Source organism: Gossypium hirsutum, chromosome D09, assembly GCF_007990345.1.
Source record: "Gossypium hirsutum isolate 1008001.06 chromosome D09, Gossypium_hirsutum_v2.1, whole genome shotgun sequence".
Lineage (NCBI taxonomy): Eukaryota > Viridiplantae > Streptophyta > Magnoliopsida > Malvales > Malvaceae > Gossypium > Gossypium hirsutum.
This window is the reverse complement of record NC_053445.1, coordinates 6,052,314-6,076,524: the sequence shown is the minus strand read 5'-3', so window position 1 is coordinate 6,076,524 and position 24,211 is coordinate 6,052,314. Positions and strand designations below refer to the sequence as shown.

Genomic DNA, 24,211 nt, shown 5'->3' with positions numbered 1-24,211 from the left:
CAGAAAGACCAACGGTTCACAATCAAGTCAGCCATCATTAATTCTGAGCAATACCTTGAAGATTATTTATATATAAAATTGGATGTTCATAATAAATTGCTAGGTCCATTCTTGTATCAATAATGCTTCTGTTTTGCCTATTTTCTAAAATTATTCCAAATTCAATCCAGGAAACAAAATTACTATTTTTACATTTATTTTATGTAAAAGGGATTCCAATATTGGTAAAATAATTTCAATTTTCCATTTTTTTTTATAATTTTACTTGTCGAATTGTTAGTACCTTTAACTGTCAATCGTATGACAGTGAATTTATTTTCGGACTTCAATTAATTGCCCATCTTATTTTCAAAACAAGGAGTCAAGCTAGTCGAATTGATCTCACATATTAAAATTGATGATTTAATCAATTCGATTATAAAAATGTTTTGGATGGCGATGCTCAATTATCTTAATTGGAGAAGAGCAATTTTCGATTAAAACAAATAAAAAATAACTAAGTTAATGAGTTGAGCGGTTTTTTAATTCTAGGTTCGATTTTATTAGTTATTTCAGTCAATCATCGATTTTTAAATTTTTAAATTAATCCGACTAAAAAGATTGACTTATTTTAATATTTTTCAATTATACAGTCCTAATAACTTAGTCCAATAAACTGACTTAAAAGTAGTTTTAGTCATATTGATTCTTTTTTGTAAATTATGGTTGATTAAATTAATTTAATAAAAAAACGACGATAAATATTCTCTCTTAATCTTAACGACAAAAAACCCGATAGCACCTTACTTTTTTCTTCATAAAATGATAAAATTATAATTTAACTCCGAAATGAATTGAAATTCCTAATTATTCCAACAGTTAGTTTCTCTGCTACACCATTTTCATGTGTGAAAAAGTTTTATGTTCCCAATAATGATTACTTTTATTAATTTTGTTTTTGGCTAAAAGAACATAGCCTGGGAAATGCAATATCCTTATGAGAAGAAATTAATGTGATAATTAATAATGAAAATATATTAGATAAATAAAAAAAAAACATGTGTGATGATAATGACTAGCAATGCAACAACAATTTTTCTATATAGATGATTGAGAAAAATCAAATTGGTAACATACTACGCCATAATTTAGTCTTCATAAGTGGGTTTCCCAGTCAAACATACATTCTTGTCAACTAAATTAAATTTGGATTTAATACGAGACAATACCTAAAATTACATATAATTTTTTCTCAATTCATAAATAGGAGTATAATACATTTCAACACACTCAAATTTACGTCTTCCTATATCATTAATAACAATGTCCATATTAATCGAGTTAAAACTTAATCAACGGATAAAAATAGAATTTTAGCCAAAGGTTATCACTATTGTACCGATGGATATATGATTTTTATTTTGGTAATTACACTCATTAATATATATTTATAGTTTCATTTCTAAATTTTTAATAAAATACATTTTAATATGCATGCAAATATATTATAGAAGCGAGGAGTAGGTAGGGGCCTTAATTCCTTTCAAAATGAAAAAAATTGCTATTTAGCCTCATAAATAGTGAAAATATAAGTTAATACAGAAAAAATTTACACTTTTACCTTTCAATTTTTTTTAATTAAACTTCAATTCTTAAAAATATTTTTGACTTCACCCTTATATACCTCAATTACATGCATAACAAATATGTTTTTATTATATAAATATAAATTTTGAATTTTTTAAATATAAATTTTAAAATTATTATTTAAATTAAATAACTTAATTTAAGGATTATAATTTTATTATAATTAAAAATAAAAATGATAAGACAACAAAATATTAAAAATTTTGTTAAAAATGTTGAAATTTTGTACTCGGCAAAGGCAAATCTAGAATTTTTTTTAGGAGAGGCCAAAAATTAATTATAAACTTTTGAGAGGTCAAAACATAATTTTAGTATTTATTAATTTAAATTTCGTCATTTTTAAGGGACTAAAATGATTTTTAGGATCAAAGTATAATTTCACCATATATTAATTTATAATTTTAGTATTTATGAGGAGACTGAAATAACAATTTTTTGTTTGGGGAGAGACAAGACCATTGCCCACTTCCCTAAATACACCCCTAATAACCGATATTAAAATTATCATATATTAACCGAAACAAATCAAAACATAATAAAATAACCAAAATATACTAAAATTTTAAGAGAAAAAGAATTTAAAATTTTAAACTGTCCCAAACTTACCACCATAAATTTAGCATCTAGCATCGTGAATCATTCAATTCAATGAAAACTTGAATTAATTGAGTTGGTTAAGCTTAATTTCCTTATTTTTGGGAGTGTAGTCTTCTTTTTTTTTTGTGACTTATAAGAAGGGGATAAAACTCTAACAATAGCACGACTAATACGATTCGAGTTTAGACCACATCTAGAACGATGAATATCCTGACTATCAGATCAACATACTAGATTCAGAGTATAATTTCTTCTAAAACATTTTCTATAAAAAAATCTTCAAAAAAAAAAACTTGTTAAAGAAATTTAAGGATAGGGGAGATGGATCCTTTTAAGAGTGAAAGCAAAATGATAACTAGAGTAGGAAAAACTGGCAGTGTGAGAGGAAAGTAGGTAAGGTGGCTAAATCAAATACGTAAGGATCTTAATTTAGATCCTCTTTTTATGTGTGTGTATCTATGTAATGCACAGATGAAAATCCAACTCTCCATCACTATCTTGTTTGGCTCAAAAGTGAAACCCTCCAAATATATTCTCAGAAATCGTGCTTCAAAGTCACATCCATTGCTTAATCCATTAATCATTTAGCTACCTTTTTTTTCTTAATCAAAATCAAATCATTTTGTTTGTAAATTATTTTTTTAAAATTCGGATATTAAAATTTTGTTATCAGTATCTCAACATCAGTCAGTCATTTATATATATTGAGGGATGAAGATAAGGTGGAAGGAGAAATAACCGATTGAAAAGATAAATGCTTAGAGTAATTATAGAGTACAAAAAGGATCGATCTCTTTTCCATAGTTTTTCAATATATTTATAAGAAAAAATTTCATTGTCCGTTGGTATGATATCAACTAGATAAGTATTAATCCCGTTAAGCGCGTAATGAATAATCATAGACACGTATTATGAGATTTTATCAACATGATATAATTAAGTCTAAATAGACTTCTTATTTTCTTGAAAGCGTGTTCACATTAAAATAATGTTCTCGCATGAACACAGGTGGTAAGTTCTGTTTGAAGTGGGTCGGATGATTGTGCTTAGAATGTCAATATGTAGAGTTAACGATACCTTTTGGGCTTGACACGTGTCTTTCATGCAAAGGGGTATAACATATATATGTATATTAAATTTTTGTTTAATTTATATTTTTATTAAAAATATTTATGTGTTTGGAAAATCATTCGGTAATTAAATCTGGGTGTACTTATTTGTAATTACACATTTATATCATATTTGGCCACTAACATTTACATGTTTTGTCAAAATAGCCCTAATTGTATTTTTGAGCCTTTTTTGGCTATCAAACTTTGTTTTTTTTTCCAAATTGCTTTTTTAACAAATTTGATGAAAGTAACGTTAAAAAAGTTAACGAGACCATGTGAAATTTCATATGTGGAATATTTTTAATGAGATGCAATTTATTACTTAGATAGCACAATAAAATAATTACATGTGGAAAATAATAAAATAAATGATTCATAACTCTTAATTTAGAGAAAATAAACTTAATTATCTAAAAAAAGTTTCAAAATGAATGCATACGTTTGTTTACTGAGAGGTTTCAAAAAGATAATTAACAAATCAAACCGAAAATACTGAATGTGTGCATTCATTTTGAAACTTTTTTTAGATAATTACATTTATTTTATTTAAATTAAGAGTTATTTTTTTAACTTCATGTATGATTTATTTATTTTATTATTTTTCACATGTAATTATCTTATTGGATTACCTAAGTAATAAATTACATCTCATTAAAAAAATTCTACATATGAAATTTCACATTATCCCGTTAACTTTTTTAACGGTACTTCCACTAAATCAATTAGAAAAAGCTGTTTGAAAAAAAAATAAAAGTTGATAGTTAAAAAAGACCATTTTGATAAAACATATAAACATTAGTGGTCAAATTTATGATTAATCCAAAAATTACAATATATGTACTATAGATATTGGTAGCTTGCTTTGTTGGGTTAGAGCAGAGCAGAACCAGGCTTGGCTGTTTGAAGCCCATTGTTAGAGTGAAGCCCTGAACCAGGTGGTTTGAAGAAAGGGGTCAAACATGGGCCACCTTGTATTAACAAAGACAGGCAATTTTATTATTTAAACTCACATGACCAGACTGTAATTAACACCTGTCTTAATCATAATCCCTTTACTTGCTTTGTGGGTTACACAGGTAATCTCTGTTTCAAAGTTGTATATATTATATTTGTTTTGCTGATAATAAATAAATAATTCAGTCAACAGTCTAAAGGTTTAAGTTTCCCTTTCTATTATTGATTTCATAAAGTTTTCGGCTTCAAAAGTCTCTTTTGCTTCAAATTTGGTATAATTGTAGGGTTTGGTTTAACCCCACTTAAATCTCAACATTTACAATACCTTTTGTAATAAAACAATTTTAATGCACATTTTAGTTCTTCAACTATATCATTCTTTTTATTTTAGTCCTTAAAATTCTTTTTGGCTCACTTCAGTCTTTAATATTATCAGACATTCTCAATTTAGGCTTAGTTTGGATGGGCGGTGTGTTTACTTTCGGCGAGATTAAAAACAGCAGTGACGGTGAGATTAGTTATTGTTGTGGTGAGATTGGATATTGTATGATATTAGAAACAATAGTGAAGCATGTGTTTGGATTTAAACGTAATTGTGGCGATGATGTAAGAATAAAAAATGACTATTAAAGATATTAGATTAGAAATTATATATATTAGAAGTTTTTTTAAATTATTTTACTTTTATAAAATTATTAAAAATATGTGAAATTATTAATTCATTTAATAAAATATGTTTATTTTTAATTAATTAATATTAATTTTATAATGTTAATATATGTAACTACTATTTAAAAAAAAATCAGCAATACAAACATAAAAGGTTAAAATTGTAATAAAAAAAAACAGTTTGACTAGGGTTGCTTTTTTTTCATTAGAGCTTTTAAGTGAGGTAAGGCTTTCTAAACGTGTCTCATCATTGGTGTTCTAAACACCCAAAAACTCCAGTAAAAAGGCATAATTCCTTAATATTTGATCATATTGGTGTTAACTGATGATCCAAAGGAAGCTTTAGACTTCTGGACGTTAAAAACTAATAAGGGGATATTAGCCAATCATACATTGCCATGTGTCTCATGATGATAGCATTGTGATGTCATCATTCAAAAAAATTTAAAAAATTTTAAAACATGAAAAAATAAAAAAAATTACAATAAAATATTTAAAAATATTTAAAATAATATATTAAAATTTATCTTAGGTGATATCTTTTTAAGGGACAACTATTTCATAGTCAAGCTCTAGGAAATATGATTTTTAGAATTTTAAAAATATTAAAGTTTTTAATAGGTTTTTTAAATTCTAGTTAATTTTAGTAAATTTTTAGGTTTAAAGATGTAAAAAATCCTCAAACTTCTTCAAAAAAGGAAATTAAACTTTTGTTTTTTTTATCCACTCAATTGGGCACTTAAATTGCCAAAATGAATCAAAAAGACCATTTGACTGTTAACTTTAATTGTTGACGTTAAAGTTAACTATCCCTAATTTTTTTCAGTTAAAGCTATCACGTGTCACAACCACGGCGTGACATGGGCAAAAAATAATAAAAAATAATTATTAATAAGTGTTTATAAGAATTATTAAATTTTAATAAAAATATATAAAAGTTATAAAAGTTATTAAAAATTAGAAATAATATAAAATATATAGAAATATAGAAAAAAATTATAAAACTTTATAAAGTCGTAAAAAAATTATAAAAATTATCGTATCCTATTATCGTGTCTCTCCAATATTCCCAAGCTGATCATAATCAACCCAATGTTTCATTGGTTTTGCTTACCTTTCTCCTCCTACTTATATTCAATCTTTTATTGTTGGCTTTGTTTATCAAACCAATTTCTACCCCAACTTCAGAAATATTAGAAAAAGTGGGCGTCCTTATAGCTATTGCTGCATTTTGTCACACCATAGCATACACTATTTGATTCCTTGTACTACTTCCTTGTCAATGTTTGTAATGATCTATAGTGAATATGTATGTATGTAACACTCATCTTAAAAGCAACTCCCATAGCAGTTTCGGTGCAAAAAATTTCATCGGCTTCTATCAATATTTTATTCATTGATATAGCTCTTTCCTCTACTTGATTTTATAATTTTTTACAATATTTTTACTATTTTATTAAAAAATTATAATTTTTATATATTACTGTATATTTTATAATTTTTACATTTTTTATAAAATTTTTATGATTTTTTTTATAAATTTTGTGATTTTTATAAATTTTTTATATTTTTAATAAAATTTAAATATTTTCTATAATTTTTTAATATTTTTTGTAACTTTTATTTATTTGATTATTTTTCGCCACTTGTCACACCGTATTGTGACACGTGATGACTTTAATTGGAAAAAGAACCGAAAGCCATTAACTTTAACAATCAAACTTTAACAGTCAACGGTTTAATTGTTAAAGTTAACGGTCAAAGAGTATTTTTTATACATTTTGATAGTTCAAGTACCAAATTGAGTGCAAAAAAAAAAATAGAGGTTTAATTACTTTTCTTGAAAAAGCTCAAAGGCTTTTTACCCTTAAGCCAATTTTTATATTGTTTTTTTTGTAAATTTACAATTTTTCTATTTTTAATAATTCTTTTTTACTTTTAAATAATTTTTTGTATATTTTTTTTGTAAGTCTTAAAGATTTTTAAGGTTTTTTAAATGATGATGTCATTGTTTAACACATGGCAACATATGTTTGGCTTGACATCTTAGTCAATTTTTTAACATCTGAAGGATTGAACCTAGAGCATCAGATAACATTAAGGACTAAACTGAGAACATTTAATAATGTTAGGGACCGAAATGAGTAAAAAACTTTTAAGTACCTATGTGAAAAAAGCGATATATTTTAGGGACTAAATTGTGCATTAAACCTTAAAAAAACTATCAACTTCTTGAATTCATAAAGAAATGATAGTATCAAACAAAGCCTAAACTAATACTTAACTAGTATAATTTTGTTGCTATATGATAAACCTGTTTTATTTATTGTCTTGTTATATAATAAACCTTAAACTAACCCATCAAATTGTCATTTGATTTGTTGTTTGGTCTCTAATATATTTTGAGTTCTTATCTAAGTAGTTAACATGTATAAGTCAAGCATCTTAACCCTTATTTTGTGTAAATTAGACTTACATATAAATATAAATATATATATATAACATATATTATCAATGCTTTGTTATTGTCTAATATTTTAATTTTCTTTAAATACATTGACAATGTTATGACTCCACCCAATATGCGTTATTGCATATAAATGATGTACTTTACAAAATGAATTAACATGTGGGGCATCAGTCGAGTTGTGACAGGCAATTGGTATGTTTCCTTTGGCCCTTCAGTGGCTCCAAACTTAGGGTTAAAAAGGGTTTTAGTATTATTAAAGATATTATAGAAACAAACCCATGTTTGTTTGGGAGGCATAAGGGCTTATCAATGAAATAAAGTTGCTTGTGGTTGTATTGTAGGCTCTTTTGGGAACATTAGATCCATTTTGGTGAGAAATTTGGTCCTAGTTTATGTTTTTTTTTTAATAACAATTTGTACTTATGTTAGCATGTGGTATGCTTTTCTTCAAATAATTAGAGGTTTTTAAGTTTTATCATCAAACATTGTAGTTTATGGCTTGGATCAATATGTTGTATCTAACCTACAAAAAAAAGTTAATCAATCAGAGATAAAAAGAATCATCACTATCAATCATTACAATGTAAAAACATATGATTAATAATTAAATATATTCGAACTTAAATTAAAATAAATTAAAATAAAATTCATACATAATAAAATGTAAAATTCTATTACCTATAAAGTGATTTTAATTGATTGAATTATGAGTTTTTGAACATTAATGAATGATTTTATCCAATAAAATTCTAATGAATTTATTTGATAAAGCATAAAAATTGGTTTAATCACTAAATATAATTAAAAAAAATTCACCTTTTAAATCACAAATATATGTATTTAGAAAAACTCAACAATCTATATGCCACACATGCTAAGTGTAACTAAAAAATGGGGGTATTGATGATAGGTACAAATAAATTTCATTATAAAATCATGGATTCATAATAAAATATTAAAAGAAATATAAAGGCAAAGCTTGAAGCTAGGAATGGCATATTATATACAGCAGAAAGAAAGTAATGCTGTAATGGTCCACATTAATTTCAGGAGTCAAGTGGTCTAAACTACTTATGGTCTAAAAGCTTCATATTTATTTATTATTATTTAAATAAATTACCTAAAAGCTTATGGACCATATTTGTGTGTCTTGGTAGAGTGTATTTAGCCATAACTTTGCATAAAATAAAATAGATGAATATCTCATTTGCTTAGCAATAATCCCAAGTTTCCAACTAATTATGTGGGTTTACAAAAATTTCCATAATTTTTTGAGTTAATTTCACAATACATCCTTAAATTATAAAATTTATACTAAATTGATCCCAAACTTTAAAGCGTTTTGATTACATTCTTAAACTATCAATGTTATATCAATAATGCTCTTCCATTTCTAAAATTATTAATTTAACTGTTAAATAAGATGTCAAATTTTATGTGGTATAGTTTAAAGTGAAATGTTTAAAGAAAAAAGAATATTGTATGGATGTTGTAAAAAATTTAGTTTCGGGATTTTCAAAGCTTTTAAAAGAGTTTTTATCGCTCACACTCTCTTTTTTTCAGTTTTACTTTTGAAAGTTATGTGGTAATGTTTTTACTTTTTATTAATATTTTCGTTTTATTTTATGTCACATAAGATTTTACATGTCATTTAGGAGGTTTTAATAATTGAAGGACTTGATTGATATAACATGAATAATTTAAGGATGTAATTAAAATATTTTGAAGCTTAGAGATCAATTTAAAATGACTTGAAGATGTATGGTACAATTAACTCTAATTTTATTGTGCGAAGGCAATTTTAATGGTTTATAAATTCATTCCATGGTCTTAAAACTCCACAATTTTCTGACAAGGAACGATAACAATAAGGTTTGAATCTTCGAGGTGCAAATAAAGAGTTTACTATTACTCTATTATGGCAAAATTGTTAATTATTTAAATTTTATTAAAGTCAAATTATCATTTTATTAAAACAAATTAATTTTAAAATACCAACACCTTATCTTAATTTAGTCCAATTCAAGCTTAACTTCAACCCAAATAATTTTTTTTTTACAAATAAGTCCTAAATGTTCTTTCTTAACAAAACTTAATTTTAGGGTTTATTGAACCATAACCAAAACCAAAACCAAAATTTGGGGAAGGAAAAAGGAAAATAAAACATATTGATGAAAATACAAACATAGTAATAATAATGAGGCAAGTCCTCCTGAAATGAAAAGAATGATCACTCTCAAATCTCCAACTAGTGACACATTTCACACTTTTAATTATGTGTTTAATTATGGTAGCCATTGTTAAATGGAAAGAAAATATTTTGGGTACAATTGTAAGTTAGATACTTAATATTAAAGGATAAAAATAAAATTATAAAATTTTGAAATAAAAGGATGGTTAATTTATAGCACAATGCTGTTTTATTTGTATTGACATGGTTGGATCTCAGTTCGGAGATAGGTATTGAATCAATTGAACTAAACTAAAAAATTGGTTGAACTTATTTTTTTTATTTAAAAAAATATTTTTATAAATTTTTAATGATTTATTTAATCGAACCGTATGAACTGCTGACTTGTTTATCCACCAATCCAGTTTCTGAGAATAAATCTTAATCTTCAAATTTTATAGAAACGAGTAATCAACTTTGCCTGAAGCATGAATAGATTATATTAGTAAATGAATAAAAAGAGTGGGCTTGGGATCCTCAGCTGTCATAATCTTTAAACTTTTTTGGGGTTTGATTTTTAAAATTATTATTACCTTTAATAACAGCAAATAATGAGTAATCATCCAACTTTTTTGACATGTGAAAAAAATAAAAGCTCCTTTTTGGGTAATTCTCATCATTGGTTATCACTCTTAAAGATTTTGTTTATTGGTTGGTATGAACATAAATTGATTATTTGCTCCTTTTTAGGAAGGGAGAATAAATTGAATTATTTAAATATGATATAATTTTTTGAATTGCATCAAAATATGTATTAATTTAATTATTATTAATATATTCAAATTTATTTGACTTATCCAAAGATGAGACTATCCTCTCAATATTTAAAAGGTTTGGATAAAAAATATTAGATCCATTACAATATGGGCCTCCAACATTTAAGCCCAAATTGGGTCCAACTCATCTCTATTTGTTAGCTTATAATATATTATTAAGTTATATCTTATGAAAATGAAATATATATAATACAATAATGTAAAATTTTAAGAACATGTTAAGTTATTTTTTTGATGCGATGTCTAATCGTACCTATAACCCACTTCAAACTCTTAAATTAGAGAAAAACGAGTATAAACGCACTCAAACTCACATATTCTTAATTATTACAATAGTAATCCACACTCTCAAAAGGTTTAGGCTCTAATTATGGGTTAGACAAATATAAATTTAGGCTAACAATATCAATCTTGGGCCTCTACTTTGAGCAAAAGTTGATTTTTGTATAAATTTTATTTTCCTATTTATTGTGATTGGAAAATTTTTAGATTAAAATTGGTTTATTTATGGTTTTGGTTCCTTTAACTGTGCTAAAAATTGAAATTTCATCTTTATACTATAATTAATCATTTGTTCAAATTGTTAACACCATTAATTATTAATGCTATTTTAGTTAGCATTATTTTTTGAAAAAGATTCTATCACACGCATATGCATGTGAAAATCACATATTTATAGTACAAATGTGTGTTTAAAAATAAAATACAATAAATAATGAAACGTATTGCTTAAAGCTAATTAATAATAATAGCAAATGAAATATGTATGATGTTAATTTTTTTTAAAAAATAGATTTAAAATTTATCATTGTATTATCATCAATCTTGAGATGGTGTTAGGTTAACTTGTGGGACCAACTCAATCAAATACATTTATATATACAATTAATGGAGGTAATAAAGTGTGCATAATAAAAATTAAAATGTATAAAAATATTAAAATAAAACTTTGGTTGAATGGTAAATTAAAAGTTTTATTAATACAATTGATTCAGATTCAAATCCTATATTTTATTGTCTTTTAAATAAAAAGACTAAATTACCCTCAAATAATATAACTTATTTTAATTACAGAAAGACATTTCTGTAATTTTCCTAATCAAATTGGTGACCTGATTAATGGTGATTTACTTTTTATTGGATTAAGTTGTTTAATTGGATTTTTCTTTAAAAAACAAACACTCTTAAGCATTTTATAAAAGTAGAAAAATCAAATTATATCAAATTAAAGTATATGGTAAACAATATTAGAACGTAGTTATTCAATTATGTTTTTTTTTCTTCCTTTTTTTGGTCATCTAACAATAAAAAGTTACAAAATGATATCCCAACTATTCAATTTTATCTTTTTTGTCACTAGCTGGCTAACGTGAAAATGGAAACACCAAAAAACTATGATAGTTGGGTGATAAAAAAGGACAAATTAAATTGAATCGTTGAGTGACTATTTTGTAATTTTTTATAGTTGAGTGACTAAAAAAGAAAAAAAATCATAGTTGGGTGATTACTAATGTAATTTACCCTAAAGTAAAAGGACTATATCTTAAATATTAATATAGTATAGGGGCCAAAAGCAGAATTTGACCTTAGAAGTTGTGTTTACCTTAACATAATATTAACTGGTAATGATTTTTTACATTTTGAACATCGATATTTTTGAAAATAATAAAAATATATATCTTTAAATCACTGAACAGACAGATTTAACAAAGCATTGAAAGCTTTTTGAAGCATTCCAGGAGTATAGTAAAGTCATATTATTAAACTTTCTGCAACCCACTTTAGCTATTGCAGATTAAGGCCGAGATAAAGTATAAAACATTCATGGAAATGGACCTAAAAAGCAGAAGGAGCATCCCCAAAATATGCTATAATATTTACCTTTTCTTTTTCTTATTTATTTATTAAAAATAATGCTGGCTACTAATGGTAATTATTAAGCATGGCCATAAATGATAAACCCTAGGCAAGGCCGCAAAGTTATTAAGCTGCATGCTTTTCCAGTCCACCCCCATGCCCTCTACCCATGCACTTAGGTTCTGACTTTCGATCACCCAAAATCATTGCTTCCTGATAATTTTGAATATGATAATATCATACATTTAATAATCTTTATATTTATACAATTAATACAAAAAGGTATATACAAATTGATATCCTACCAAAAGATTAGAGTGGCCTATCACATGAAACGCATGCACTGAATTCTAGACCCTAACATGCAAGGGCACTAATGGGTAGTGCCCTTGAGAACACTGATTTTGGACCCAAAGCTCACTTTGGGTCTTTGGGGGTATTGAAAGTGGGTTTATAGTTTCATGTTAGGCTCAAAATCCAATTTTCTTCTTGCTTAAATCTCGATTTTCTATAATTACATTCGCCTTCATCTATGTGGAACCAAGTATTAATGGAGGTTAGGAGCCAACGGTAAAAGCATCCTACCCTATATGTAAAAAATGGATAAATTAATCTTTATACGTTAGGTAATAAAATAAATTGATTTTCTGTTAAAAAAATCTATTTTTATTGTTAAAAATTGGTCCATATACATTAACATAAGATATATATTACACACCATGTGTCACTGTCTAATTATTCTATCATCTACATTAATTTTTAATAGTATAAGGGGATGACATTTTTAGTAAAAATGACCAATTTATTCATCTAACATATAGGTATAACGAATTTATTCTTTTTTTTAAATAGAAGAGGTAAAATGTAATCTGACTGCTTCGTACTCACCCTTTGAGCATATCACTAATGGGGAAGAAGTTGCTGCCAAATGTGAGTCATTTTAACGCAGTAAACAAGCAAAGAGTGGTGTGTAAGTAACATAACGAAACAGTACCGACCCATCGGGTGTCAAGGAATTTTGGTGTGCCACTGCCATGCATGCTAGCTGTTGGCGATGGGATATGCTCTGGTCTTTGCTCTCTTCTTCTTGAAAGGCCAGCAATATATAGCAAGAAATAGAACCTTTCCCCTCAGGTTTCTAAATCTATTTTTAAGCCTTAAAACATTGTGGATGGCTATTTGGACAAAGGGTTCAAATATGACTTCTAACACTACAAGTGTATACCTCGCAATTTGTTCACAAGGTGAGTGAGTTTACTGAAGCCAGCTAGAGAGAACTTGGCTATTATTCAGCAGAATCTGTGAGTACTAAACTTATATATATATATACAAGTTTTAATGAATCTCTTGCTTTATGTTTGGTGGAGTACTTTTTTATTTTATTTTATTTTTAACTTTATGTTTGTAATTGATGTTGCTTGAACTTGCAAACAAATATATATTTCCTTATTTTACTAATTTCATGGGCCTCAAAAAGTTGTAGCAAATTGAGCATCAAAAAGAAGAAACAAACAAACAATGAATGATCAACATGAAGCAACAACGACAACGTGTGTGAGAGAGACAAATAGAATTAATGATCAACCTCATGGGAGACCAAATTATCAGATTTTCAAGCTTTAGTTTTACACTTCCAACTCTTTTGTTATCTCAGATACCATCTAGAATTTCAAGATTCACATCTCAATTATTATTATTGCCACCATTCTTCCCAACAACACCAAACCCATTGTTAAATTGTGTTAAATTGTTCTGAAATATGAATCCCTAAAGAATTATATATATTAAAACTCGAATTTCATATTCATATATAACTTGAAATGGTTAGAAATTAAGGTATTCCTAACAAGGTAAAAGAATTATGAAGGACTTTATATAAGGAGTCAGATTGCATTTGACCCCTCTACTAAAAATGAAAAGTAAATTAATTTTTACGCATTAGATTAAAGAGCAAACTAGTCTTTGAAAATTCCATCAATTTATAATTTTTAAAACTGATCCTTGTATGTTTGCATAAAATATATATGGTATGCCATCTATAATTGTTTGGTTATTCTAATAACTACACTGAAATTTTTAACAGAAAATATCAGTTTACTCTTTAATATATTGTATAATGACTAATTGTCCATTTTTTTTTGCGTAACAATTACCTCATAAACTTAAAAAATTGTCAATAAGTTTTGTTTTTGCTTGAAAATGAACTCCAAATTTCTAATTTTATTACCCTATTCTTGCTCACCGACCAACACCCTATTAATTATTTCACTTTAAACCCCCTATCAGTAGCTTATTGACCATAGGATTTTGGGGGGGGGGGGTGTTAATAAATCAAGTAAAACCCCACTAGTTATGGAGAAAGGATTATAATGCTTCATAAATTTCCATCATTTAGTCAATTGCATACGCATGTTCATCAAGTTATTGACTCAAAGACAAACAACAACCTCTAAAGAAAATCCCTATAATTCCTCAACACAAATCAGTTATGCTGATTTTGGACAAATGGGCCTAACTCATGTCCCTAAATTTATGCTTTCCCATCAAATATTCGATTTATACGATGTCATTAGTACAAATATTTTTATATATAAACACTATATTAGGCTACTACTCTATACACCATCTATATAAACACTTGTTGCTTTCAGTTACTAAATACACCACTGAAAAAAACTCTATAACTAAACATCAACTCTCCCTTTGCACCACAATGTCTAGCAAAAGATCAAGTGGAAGAAGCAACGAAAGATCAAGTGGCAGCAGAAGCAATGAAAACGAAGATTTTAGCCTCAGACTTAGAGAACTTTTATCAACTAACAAGAAGAAGAAAAGAAATGCAGCCAAGGTAAGATTTGGTTAATTTTAAATGCTAATCGATATTTATCGAGTTGCGATCATTATTTAAATTCTCGGTGACATGTTGCAGCTTCTGGATGAGACATGCAATCACATTAAGAAGCTGAATGGAGAGGTTGATGATTTAAGCAATCGGATATCAGAGTTATTGAATTCATCAGAGACTGAAAGCAGCAATATTAATGCAAACATCCTCAGACAATTTCTACAGCAATAATCACTGCCATTTTTGTTTCTTCACTAAACTTATATATATATATGCTTCAAGTATTGTAATATATAATTTATATACACATTTCAGTTTGTTTATTTGAGTTGTTCCGGGATATTGTTGGCATCCAGGAGAACAGGTTCTTTATTTTGGTTTTATTTTTGCTTTTCTTTTTATCTTCCATCACTCTTTAGGGTTTGTTGGACGATGATAAGTTTTGGGTTTCAAAGAATACATTATTATAATATATATTTCTTGATTTTTGTGTGTGATTATATAGATATTGGCAACGGATATTCACCGTTATTAGTGTTCCAATAATTAAGGACTAACAAATTAAATTCTTTGACTTATTCGGACTTTTTGTGCTAATTCATACAAAATCAGGTCATTGTCCATGAGTCTTTTTCAATATTTGTTTTGCATTTTCACTTATTTTACTGTGTAAAAAGTCACTTTAGTCCTTAAATTTACATTTTTGTCAAATCACACCAAATAAATGAAAAAATAATATTTTTTTAAACTTTATTAACGTTGCATACACGTGGATTACCATGTAGATGATATATCTGCATTAATTATTTTTAAAAAAATTAAAAATCATTCAGATTATTAAAAAATATAAAAAATACTTTTTAAAATTTTAAAAAATTAATTAAATGTCTACGTTTCATCCACATCAGCAAAGTTAACAAAAAAAATACAAGTTCAAGGGCTAAAAAAGGTGAAAAATTAAATGGAGGGTTAAAATGATTCTTTTGTAAAGTTAGAGGGTCAAAAAACTTATTATCCCTAATTGTTTTCAAAGTTTTAAGCAGGGACAGCATCATTATATTTTATACTCATTAATTACACTTATGGAAGCCAAAATCTATAATAATTAGCTAGGATTATTACTAATCTAAACCTGAAATTACTTACAAATTAAGATTAGCAAACTGTTTAATATTTAATATATACGGTTAACTAAACAATTACATCTATTGAATTTTATTAATAATTTGTATCTAATTTTTAAATTTTTTTCAAAAAAAATTAATTCAATTGTGAAAGTATCTCAAAAATTTTAAGTTGATACAATGTATAAAACTACCCATAACTCGTCTAAACTCTTAAATAAGAAAATAAACACGCTCGAATTCATGTCTTCCTGACAAAATTAAAATCCAATCCATAATTTTTAAAACTTTTGAAAGATTTTTAAAGAATTAAAGATAGAGGGGTAGACCGACAGAGTTTCAATAATGACATTCGTACTTACTAAATAAACAAGATTATGATGTATCAACTAAACCAGTAGATTATGTTTTGAAAAGACTAATTAGTAGTAGATTTAGAACTCAAGTATCAATGATTATATATTTTTAATTTTATATAACAACTTATTTGATTACCCATTGGATAACTTTTATTAACTGAAATTAATATATTTGATAATTTAATTTTTTTAAATAGGTTTAATAATTTAGATTAAAAATCATCTGACAGAAAAGTTTAATAATATTTAATAAAAACCGCTTATCACTTAATAAAAAAATTTATTTTATTTATTTAATTTTTAAAAATAATATTACCCATTAAACATTTTCCATTAACTTATCATTTACTTCTTCATTCTCTTCTTTGTCGACTATTTTTTCCTTTTTCAGAATCATAAATATAAATTTGTGAGAAACATTGTATATATCTCTATAGATGAATAAAAATATGTACTTTTCCTTTTCTTATTATTTGCTCTTTTTATTATTTATTTCACAACACATTATCGATACCAACTTAAAATTTTTCACCATTCGCTGATCTTTCTTTTTCATTGTTCTCATTTTCTAAACAATTCTGGAAAGAAAAAAAAAACAAAAAATCACATCTCCCTTAACCATTTGACCATGAATTTTTTTATCAATCTATCTATAAAATAATTTTTCGGCAAAAAGAAAACACTAAGAGTGAGACTCAAACCCCAACCTTTTAGTAGCTCCAGCCACCACAACCTTTTACCGCTCAAGCAGTACTTAAAGATTTTTAGGTTTTGCATGCCTAGGAAATCAATATAAACCATATCAGTATGTTCCTTCCACTATTTTCTTTTTTCTTTTTTTGGTTTCTGGTAAAATTGATCTTTCTTTAGGAGAGAAAAATTATTATTATTTTAAAGTTTTTTTTTAAATTAGAAAATTTTTTATTGAGTTATATTATGCATGATATTTGACGATTAAATTCTTATAATTAAATGTGCTTGAAATTTGACTAAAATTGTGATAGAGAGTATTAGTAATTTGCACTTTTTGATTAAGTGATATTTGATAATGATACAGATGAGTGCGGGATAGGATTGTAAAGTTTGTCCAAGTCGCAGATCTGACTTAGGGCTTTAGATGTTCGAAAAGAAATTTGGATTTTGACACAACCTGAAACGCAATCAAACACAATCAAATCCAAGTTAGATAAAACAATTAAAATAAATAAATAAGATAAATAAAATAGAACAATAAATCAAAGATTAGAGAAATAAGGAAGAAAGCAAAGAATATAGATGGAAAAAATAGAACGAGGCATGTAGAAGTCCTAAGAAACCTTGGAAAGAAGAAGAATCCACAACCCCCTTTAGGTGACTCCAATTTCCCCTCCAAGAAAGAAAATTTGACAAGAAAAAAATTGAAGATGATCTACACAACCTGAAAAGATTGTTTAAACTTTTCTAAAAGAGAACTTAAAAAATTCTTGAAAAGAAAAACTTAAAGAGAATTTATTAACTCAAAAGAGAAGTTGTTGAATAATAATGAAATTGATTTTGTATACAATGTAAAGACATTTATATAGGCTAGCTAAATAAATCTAAATAAAACTCTTAAGTATACTAGAACTCTAATTAACCTAAACAATAAGTAGTTTTAAACTAAATTTTCTTATTGACATAAAACGATCATAAATAACTTAAAATACTTAATAATTATAAAAAATTTGGAATAAAAAATAATAAAATAAAAAAAGCTGATGAATAAAATATTGGGCTCATATATAATAAAAATTAAGCCTAAAACCCGAACTAAATATGATTTAAACTCGAATTAAAAGCCCAAAACTCATAATTCCCGTCATAATCCTGTCTAGAAATTTCTGTCATATCAAAATTGAGTGATTCAAAGTGCGTTTCGAAGCTAAGAGATAGATCTTCGAACGCCATGAAGACATCTTAACCAAGAAATGCCTGGATCCCATCCAAAAAGTCGTCACAAGTCTGCTGATAACCCAAACATAAAAACTGGCAGCTTCGGTGAACGAAATTGAATAAATTTCACCCATTTCTTGCATGTATCATTCCTCGTTTCCTCAAAAAGATTCATCCTCACATATTGTCTTTGATCAAATCTTGGTTTGATTTGCTTGGCCTTTGATCTTATTATTGGGCCTTGAGGTAGTGTAAGCCCAGTACATCCATGGGTCTAAAATTGGGTCTTGAGACTAGCATCAGAGAAGATCTAATTGAGTTTTATTGACTTGTTATTATTGAATGGTTGGATTATATTTTTTTAAATTGAATTATAAATTATAAATAATTGATTAGAGCATCATAAGATTTTATTATAACTTATATACGGTATTGAAATTTGGTACAATGTGTTTCTGATAACTTTTAAGCATCGTAAGCGAAATTTTTTTGATTGTTTGATAAATTATTTTTACTATTAATTTATAAATGCTACTATGATAACAAAGTTTTTTTAGTACTTATAATAGTGTTCCTAATAATAGCCAAGGTGATGACGGTGATGTTTTTCAGGTATATTTTACTATGATTTATTTTATTATAGCATGTTTACTATAATTAGAGACTAATCATGAAAAATACATGAACAAATAGATTTTGAATTGAAATTCATGCTTGTTGGCGATGGTGGTTGGTAAGATTACGAGAATGTAAGATTATAAGGTAGAATGTTTTATATATTAGTGTAACAACACATACTTGACTCGATCGCCGGGTCCAAGTTAGGGATGCCACATTCGTTGCTAGAACAACTACGATTCAATTTAACCAGTAAATGTGTAATTAATCATAATACTCATTCAGAATATGTTATACATTCATTTTCGAGTCTTTTACAAGCTTGCGAAAGCTCTTAAGGTGATCCAAGGTTGAATAAGGACCAAACTGTAAAAATTTTAAAATATTGGATTGATGTCGTGACTTCGGAGGTTCCTTGCCGCAATGTGACTGCATGTTTCCAAATGGTTCAAATTGTACAATTCACAATAGCCTAACAAGTTGGCCAAATTCACATTCAACTTGTTTTTAACGTAACAGGTACATCTAATACCTCAAATAATACATTAAATGTTTCATCACTAACCAATTCATCAAATTAATCATTCAATTCAAGAACAAACCTTATGATACAAGACCATTCTACCATTTGAATCATTCAAACTTTAGGCATTATATATACACATATGCAAACTTAACCTTTCAAATATTATACCAATTTTAATTACACAACTCATGTCATGCCTAGATTTTTACTGTTATGTTATGTACGTTTGATATTATAATACAGTTAAACTGCCAATCAAATATATGTGGTCAAGCCACTAATTATGCATATCATTAATTGCCAGTACAAAATCTTCCTTATTTAACATCAACCCAAGTCCCATGCATTGTGTCATGGCATGCATATGTAGAAGCAGAGTAATGAGCATGTAAGACATGCTATCTTTCAATAACAGAATCAGTAACCATGAGAATCCATGTTTTGTAAAACAAACTTTTCTAACCATAATAGATCATATCAAATATGTCATGAAGTTACGTGCACGGTTATAAAATAGAATCAGCAACAATTAGTCTAACATGTTCAGATATCGCATATTCTTCATCAACAAATCAACCCAGAGGCGTACCAATAAACTTAACAGAATAAAGATCATACTTGATAATTCGCACACATAGACAATAGCACATTACGTTCTGACGGGTCTTACTCACTTAGGTTCAAAAATAACAGATATACGTATAGATCACAAGTTGTTCATCATCAGTCTTAGAGCATCAGATAGTCCTCTTACAATTAAATTTAGATCATAAATACATTGTGGAGGTTAGTACTCGTGTTTGGCAACACTCACGGCCTCAAAAATAAGATTCATATCCTATTCATATGCCACACGGCCTGGACACACGCCCATGTCCTTGCTCATGTGGTTCTTAATCATAAAAAGTGAGTTACATGGCCTAGACACACGCCCATGTCCTTGCCCGTGTGGCTTACATGGCCTGGGCACACGTCTATGTCCTTGATCGTGTGGTTCGAAAGCATAAACAGTGAGTTACACGGCCTGGACACACGCCCATGTCCTTGTCGGTGTGGCTCACACTGCCTAGGCACAAGCCCATGTCTTTGGCTGTGTGGCGCAATAGTCCCGTTTTTCGACGACTAAAAACGTAGAAAAAGAGGGGTTTCGGCACCCATCTGATACGGACTCGATGTAGGATCCACAAGGATGAATTCCCGTCCCTAAATGACAAGCAATTGTCCAAAAAATAGTTAACTCACAGTCAAATCGCTGAAAGCTAGCATTCTAAAATCGAAATTACGTCGAAGAACTTTCGACACCAGAACTTGAATCAAACTTACCAGCCAGCGAATTGAACTAAAAGGAGAAGTCATATCCCGTACAAAATCAACGTAATGTAACATATAAAAAAGAAATGAACTTGAAATGGTGAAGAAAGAAACCAAAAGTAACATTAGAAAATAAATAAAAAAATGAGAACCATGAACAACAAAGGAAGTTTTTGTTTCGGGGGAATTTTAACTAAAATAAACTACCCCACAAGGCAGTTTAGGAAAACATCTCCATAGCTTTTATCGAGACTCAAACATAGGACCGAAGGGTAGGCTGAGGCTTTACCATTAAACCAATAGGCTCATTCTTGATATCAATTGCATACAATTAACTTATAAACTACACATTCCTAGGTAAGGGTTTAAGCAAATAACAAAATTTCCAGAAACAGGGTTCAATCCCAGAACCTCACACACATAACCAGAACACTTAACCACTGAACCAAACCGATTTACTTGACAAAAATTTCCAAAGTCTAAACTCAAAATCGAGGGATGACCTCTCTTGATTTCAAAACCCAATTTCTTCTGACTCGGTTTTTGGGGTGTTACATTATTCATGATGCTTTTGAATCGTCACAAAATAATCAAACAATTCGTGACGTTTTGAATAGAATTTTTCGTGATGTTTTTAAACATTAAAAAAGAGGCAATCAATCACAAACAATGTGTCACATTTTGGATAGCATTTTTCGTGACGTTTTTAAATGCCAGAAAAGAGGCAATCAATCTATGATGTTTTTGATTGGTCAACGTGACGCTTTCAAAAGTCACAGAATAAAATGCTTTTTTGATGTTTTTACTTTTCGTGACTTTTGAAAAAAGTCACAAAAAATATATCTTTTCGTGATGTTTTTGAAGTGTAGCTACGATTCATCCGTGACACTTTCTTACTTTTCGCAAAAAAATATCACAGAAGGTTAAAAATGCTTTTTGTGACATTTTTCTAGTGTTTTTGTGACGTTTTCTAGTGTTTTGTAACAATTTTGAAATGCCACGAAAGGTCATTTCTGGTGTAGTGAATCATTTGTTAACTGTCAAATCGGTTAATGAAAATTTTCATCATCAGAAGGGTCTAATTAATTTTTTTTTATCATTGAAGGATCAATTATGTGCATTCTTAAGGGCTTACCTGGTTTTTTAAAAACTTTATACTAAGGACCTTTTTTTTAACCCTTAAGCCTAAATATAATAAATATTTTTCAATATTAAAAAATTATAAAGTAAAATTTATCAAATGTCAATTTAGTAATATAATAAATAATAAAAGCTATTTTTCTCTTAAAATTTTTTCAAATTCGTATCTTATATATATGTGTATATATTCTCGATAATAATTCAAATAAATAAATCTATATACATACCATTTAACCATAAATATTACATACAAAAAAACAAAAAATAGTACATACAAATTATATATATATATCATATAATAATATTAATTATGTTTTTAAAATTTTTATATATTATATAACATATAATAAACACTTTTTTGGTTATATTATATACAATATTTCTATTGAAAAAAAACATTTACATAAAATTTTTGTAAGCAAATTTATATTATGTAATCATCATGTAAAAGTGAAATAAATTATTATATTTGAAATATAATATATAAAACATCAAAATTATTTGAATTTGCTTAAGCCCGTCAAACTCGACTCGAAAGAATCTAAGAAAATCAAACCCAAGTTATTCCAAATAGGAAGACAATCTAATTTGATCCCACTAGAATCCGCCCATTTACCACTTCTAGTAATGCAAAAATAGAAAATCAATTGAACAATGATAATTTCCGAACTCCCCTAAAACGTCATTACATTTAAATGTAAATTCTTAAGCCTTTATACATCATTTATAATTTTTATAATTTTTATAATATTGGTTGAAGTATTATTTTTTCCACGTGTTTTACTCATTGGTTAGTTATAAACTAATCATAATTGGTAATTTTTAATCACTTACATGACTTGTTTGTAGGTAGCAAAGAAAAAAGAAGAAAAAATTTTCGCTTTTTTTTAAGAGGTCTTATTTTTTACAAGACCTTTTACTCATCTTTCTCATTGCATGTTTAAATTTTTATTAATTATTTTTTATTTTATATCTAACTATTTTCAAAGATATGTATTAAATTAGTAGCTAAAGTAGAATAATTTATAATTATGATTTGAATATATTGCTAGTGTGAAAATGAAAATATTTAACGATGATTGATGTAATGCTGAATTACAGTTTTAAAAGTTTAATTATTGGATTGGAAATAATTTTGGTTTTAATTCACTTTATTTATGTTATATTTGATATTTTTGGTAGTACAAATTTTCGGTGAGAAAAATCTCAAACATACGAACGAAATTTGAACAGCAAATGAAGAAATAGGACAAGGCTTTAAGGTATGTATCAAACCACTATCTTTAAGGTTATATTCGCCCTCACCTATATTCAGTGTGCAAAAGAGTTTCGAGCAAATTAACCTCGAGGATACAATGAAGCTGATGACTATTTGTATTTTGCACTAACGAGAATAGTCCATTGAACACCGAGCAATGTATAACAAGAAACTCAATTTTTACAAAGGATTTTTGCAGTAATACTTTATAGAATAATCTAATAATATTAGAAAATAGATGAAGGAAGGAAAAAATTTTTAGAATTTGTTGATATGATTTCCAAATGAAATCTCATTCCTATTTATAGGAATTTTCATGTCTCTTCATAGAAATATCTTTCAATAGGTATCTTTCTGAATAAAAATATCTTTTTAAAAAGCATATGTTTATTCATTTAATTTTATAACTATGCAAGTAATATTGTTCGAATAGTTAAATTTTTAAAAAGAAAATCAAATGATATAACTTTTGACCAATGACCAAAAGATTTATATTTTAATTAATTACACCTATTCATTTATAGTTATTAAAACTCTATAAATATTTGAAAATGTTCCAACAGTTTTAAAATTAAAGTAAATTGCACTTATTTAAACTATTTTTTATAGTAGTATTCAAATTATTAATGAAATCGTGAACCAAATAATTCAAGTATTAAATGATAAATATAACATTATTCAAGTTAATACACAATTAAATCTGTATACTGCATATAGCATGACTATACAAACTAATGTACTTATACGAGACAAAATCTTTATAACCGACTACAAACGAACGATGGCTCATTTACAACCCATTAAAGCCTTTGGCTAAGAAAAGATTAC

General features: G+C 27.2%; 1 protein-coding gene across 1 annotated transcript; it reads left to right on the top strand.

Moving 5' to 3' along the window:
- Positions 1–14,947: 14,947 nt before the first annotated feature.
- LOC107890203 (transcription factor PRE3) lies at positions 14,948–15,608 on the top strand. The gene is made up of 2 exons (XM_016814696.2): positions 14,948–15,139; positions 15,221–15,608. Exons 1-2 carry the CDS (start codon positions 15,005–15,007, stop codon positions 15,365–15,367), a joined length of 282 nt encoding a protein of 93 aa, XP_016670185.1. The 5' UTR covers positions 14,948–15,004; the 3' UTR covers positions 15,368–15,608.
- The last annotated feature ends 8,603 nt before the right edge of the window (positions 15,609–24,211 follow it).

Coding starts and splice junctions, on each gene's coding strand:
- LOC107890203 (XM_016814696.2), top strand. CDS start 15,005: ATGTCTAGCAAAAGATCAAGTGGAAGAAGCAACGAAAGATCAAGTGGC. Junction 15,140..15,220: donor AGAAAAGAAATGCAGCCAAG/GTAAGATTTGGT, acceptor GACATGTTGCAG/CTTCTGGATGAGACATGCAA.